A 5,016-nucleotide genomic window follows, 5' to 3' on the forward strand; every position below is an offset into this window, starting at 1 on the left:
AAATGTTCTAGTTTATTTGTAATAAGTTATTAAAACGTTTAAACTGTATGAAGGTATCATGTGAAAGCCCACCTAACTAGCTCACCCATCATCAGCTTAGTCACTTAAACATTCCAGTGTAAATAATGATCCTCTTCATTTAATAATTCTAATACAAGGATTTGTGCAGTTAAAGCTCAGCAATGCATTTAATCACCCTGAGCAGAAGCTACATATGTAAGTTTATATGCAGAAAAGGGTTACATGTGACTTAAGAAGGTTCTGTCAGTTCTATTTGTGTAAAGTCAGCTATTGGATGGACATGCTAGGAAACAGAACCTGGACTACGTTTGTAAGCAAACACTGAACGTGCCATTGATAGTGAAATCAGTTAACTGAAGTCTTAAAATCAGCAGCGCTCATCTTGGTTGGTGGTAGATTCATTTATTTCCTGGCAGAGGGAAAGAGCCTACACTGGTAGCAGTTGGTTAACTAGAGTGGTCAGGTTTGCAAAACTGAACACAAACCTCGATGCCACTTGTGCTACGTTCTTTAAATATAGAGTTCAAGGGTTAATTAGTAAAGAAATTGATCCTATATAGTAACATGAACCCATTTTATTAAGAGTGTACCTGATGCCATGACCATACATGAGGCACCGTTAGTCCTACAACTTCATGGTGTTGATTTGTGGTGCAGATCAGTTCATCCTTTTCAATATTTCAGTGGCACTTTTTTGTGAGATTATTCTTTTATTTCTTAAAATCTAAAAATGTGCATAGTAGAAATATAGTTTAAATAATAGTTTAAGATTAAGTGGCATGAACATGAACTTGGCGGGGGGGGGGGGGGGGACTGAGTGTCATTTCCTGTTTTTATTCTACTAATATAAGACGAGCTCGGGTGGAGCAGGCTGTGCCTACCAGTTAGATCTTGGACAAGAGCACATATTGCATTGGTCTTTGGTAAGTGGTATTTTTAATTAAGTAATCGTTACATCCCATGTAGGCTTTGTTGTGTGTGATATCTTTTGTATTATAGAAATGAATGAATCTGCATGAACGTGATCTTGTAGCCTGATGTTTATGCATCTCTTTGTGGTTGTGATTTTTTTTAACACAACCTGGATACATTTGTGTAGTCTAATGAGTGTCTAATGAACAATTAGCTCTGACTTGATCAGTGTTTCCCTAAAATGCACAGTCGTCTATGCAGTCAGGCTTGCACAAACATGACCACAGTTATGTCATCAGAACTGCGCATCGGCTGAATAGGTTTTAAGTTGGAATGTATGCTTTTGTATAACGATTTCTACCTGTGCATTTTTCATTTACTAATAAACTGCACTGTACTTTAACACAAAGTTCTCTACACCCTTCTTCCATTTACCGCTTTATTGACCTAAAATGGGCATAGAGGTCTTCTCAAGTATTATTAACAACAATAGCTTAAAGGGTTTGCTCTGTATTTGTTTTTCAGTGCAAAGCAAACTATCTTGTTCAGTGCTACAGATTATAATATGTACTGAAACATACCCAAAGCATTAACAAGGTCCTGGAGGGTATGACATATACATTGTATATGCTTGGCAAAGCTGTCCTACTATAAAATGAATATATATCATCAGCCTATATTTTGTGGAAATTATACAATTAACTTGATTACAAAAGCTCTATAAATGTAATTTTTAGAAGGTTGCAAATAGATTTTGTCACTGAATACAGGAAAAAACCCCAAACCTTGTTTATTATTGTTAGTTATAAGCTTTGTTCTAGAAAAATAAAACTGGGATGACTTAAGTCTTCTAGATTCATTAGGAGAAGTCTGCAACCACCCCAGCATCACCCCCACCCCAACTCCAAATCCAAATCCAAATCATTTATGTAAAAGCATTTACATGAGATACAAAGCTAAAAGCTACTTAAGGAATGGTGTTTATCTGTGATGGGGAGAGCAGGGCACAACTTTTCCAATCTGTGAATGCTTAGAACTTTCAGTGTGTATATATGCAAAATTTTCACAAATAATGTCTGAAAGTGTAACAAATAACAAAAACAAAAGTGTTTGAATTCCCGTTTTCCCTCACTATAGGTTCTTTCTCCTAATACAGTACCATACATCCTGCTGTATTAATATGCTACCTTCAGAACTTCTCATCATTTTGACAAATTATTAGGAATCATTGGATTGTTTTTTTCTTTCTTTCAGGAAGCAAATATCCAGATCTTATCTCCATCAGCATTCTTGAAGGAAAGCACTTTGCAGTGACTTTATAAAGCTGCACTGTATTCTTTGCTGTACATGTTCCTTCAGACATATTACAGATAATACATTTGGAGAATCTGTCCACCCTCTGCTTCTGTATCTTCATACTTTCCCATCTCATTATCAGTTTACATCATCTGATTTTAATAAAGTAGAGACACATCAGACAATTAAAAAATGGCTGCATCACTTCCACCCAAGCTTCGCTTCCTCACTTGGAATGTCAATGGTTTAGAAACTGCTTTGCGCATTAAGCCACACCGGCAGCCTGACAGGCAGAAGGATGTACGCAAGGAATTGGAAGAGGCAGATGTGGTTTTCCTTCAGGAGACCCATATTAAAAGGGGCAATGAAGATGTTATGAGAGAGTTTCCAGAGTGGCACCAGTTTTATACTATATTGGACAAAGCTGAAAGAGGGGTAGCTATATTAATTAAGAAAACCATTTCCTTCGAATACATTCATCCTAGGCAAGATGATGATGGTTTCATAGTTCTCCACTGCAAGTTGGAGCATCAGCCATATACTTTGGTGAGTGTGTATCATCATCAAAAAGATGAAGCAATTCTTAGTCGCCTTTCAGAGTATCTGCAGAACAATGCCACTGGAATGATGGTAATCGGAGGAGACTTCAATGCTGTATTCAGTCCCTTCATCGATAAAAAAGAGCCTACAATCAACCAAAGTCATTCAGTTTTGCTGAACCGGCTCAAGCTGTTCATGAGGTCTCTTCAGCTTGTGGATGTCTGGAGATGGCTGCATAATTTTATGCGCTTCTACACTTACTACAGAAGAGAAAGCACCTCAAGAATTGACTTTTTCTTTGTGCCAGAGGAGTGCCTGTGGCGTGTGCAGTCATGCGAAATTGAGGATGTACCAGCTAATGACCATCTCCCTGTGAGCCTAGAGTTGAACAATGCTGCTGTATCTTCAGGGTACTCTCCAAAAGACATCCCGATCAAATATACCTTTACAAATTGTGATGTGAGATGCACAATCGAGGACATTACCACAGCCATCAAATCTCTGCAAGTGTCAGATACACGAAGACAGGATAAAATACCTGCGTCTGTGTACAAGACATTCGCTACTGATGGTAGAATATTACAATATTTGCAGATCTTGTACAACAGAATCCTTGATGGATCATTTGATGTAATAATGAATCATTTCAATGATTCAATCCAGTGTCAAATCCAGCGTCAAGGCAAGTGTCAAAACTTTCATTTCTTTAATGTTGACTATGTAATCTTGGCAACTATCCTTGCCAGGCACCTGGACGAAAAGTTGGAATCCCTGTTAAGGAGACACAGGAGGCCAAACTATAACACACGTGTTGCAATGATCTACTACTTCCCTGAGGTTCCAGAATCTGTAGAGATGTCGCTTCTTGAGCATGCTTTTGAAAGTGCATCTCTTTCACCAGAATTTCAGGCCTTGAAAAAGATCCTTAGGAGGAGCCCTTCTTATGGCGCATCACAGTCTTACTTGTTGTGTCAAGGTTGCCCTCTGACTCCACTCCTGCACAGTCTCCTTCTGAGGTATGTCACTGAGAGAAGTGTAGGAGTGCACAACACTGGTGACATTGAAATTTATGCCTACAAATACTTTGTCAACGTGGTTGTTCCTAATAATAGTCCTTTAGGAAGACCAGATGAAATCAATGTGAATGGATTGCAGGTCCGAAGAAACATTGCAACATCACTGGAGCATGTGTATGTCTACAATCCACAGTCATGATTCAATAGCAGTCGTGATCGAGTGCTAGAATTGTTCAGGCCCTTTTTCAAATTACCCACAAAGATATGATGATGCAGCCAAGGCCTGACCTGACCAGGGGCCATCAAGATAAATGTGGGCATTTGTTGACTGAGCTTAATCAATGACTTTAAGCAAGAATTACGCTTGGTAATGTCTTTACTGTACTCGTATGATATTTTAAACTCCAAAAGACAGTCAGTGTGCTGGCTGGCTGGTTTAAGTGATTCTAGCAACTAACTCACTGTTTTCACTTATTAACTGAATTGATACCAATATTTATATGTTTTTATTTGATAGCATTTATTCATTTTAAAGACCCTTGATAACATTTAAGTCAGCAATTTATTGTTTGTTTTGAAAATTCACTGAACTACAGACTTAAAAAGTCTAACAAAGAATTTGGCATGGAAAACATATAGCACTTGAACTGTCTACTATTCGTGTATGTACACCAACTGATGTACAGCCTCCTGATGTGGAATTATCAAAATTGCTTAGCATTATTTACTCTTGTCTTGCATTATTTACTCTCTTGTAGCAATATTTACTCTAGGATGACAGTATACTGAATAAGCTTATAGGGACCGGCATATTGCAGTAGGCCAGCTTCGCTTGAGTGTGTACGTGCACTATAACCTTATGTTCTACAACTTCTAAGAAAAATATGTTTTGCGTCTGTCTCTGGAAACAGACTGGAGGGAAGTGAGAGAGACAATCACACCTAAACCACAGCATGCAGATGTCTAATTAAAAAGGCGAGTCAGAGACACAGGAAACTGACAACGGAGGCAAAAGTAGAAAGATAGCAACTCCATGTGGGGGGGGGCGTTAACAACAAACTGCTGTGGTCAGGCTTGGTTGTCCTCCCATGCACATGGCGGGGGGGTGTTTTTTGATTATATAATGTAATAAAATAAAATGTAAAAAAGGAGTTTGACCTTCTCTGGCAGACTTTGTGAATGTCAGACGAAGCTCCCGGAGCTCCGCTAATAAAGTTGCTGAAACCTTCAA

General features: G+C 38.5%; 1 protein-coding gene across 1 annotated transcript; it reads left to right on the forward strand.

Moving 5' to 3' along the window:
* Positions 1 to 869: 869 nt before the first annotated feature.
* Positions 870 to 5,016, forward strand: LOC108433712. The gene is made up of 2 exons (XM_017708447.2): positions 870 to 944; positions 2,188 to 5,016. The coding sequence occupies exon 2, from the start codon at positions 2,422 to 2,424 to the stop codon at positions 3,982 to 3,984; it is 1,563 nt and encodes a 520-aa protein (XP_017563936.2). The 5' UTR covers positions 870 to 944; positions 2,188 to 2,421; the 3' UTR covers positions 3,985 to 5,016.

Source organism: Pygocentrus nattereri, chromosome 1 (assembly GCF_015220715.1).
Source record: "Pygocentrus nattereri isolate fPygNat1 chromosome 1, fPygNat1.pri, whole genome shotgun sequence".
Classification (NCBI taxonomy): Eukaryota; Metazoa; Chordata; class Actinopteri; order Characiformes; family Serrasalmidae; genus Pygocentrus; species Pygocentrus nattereri.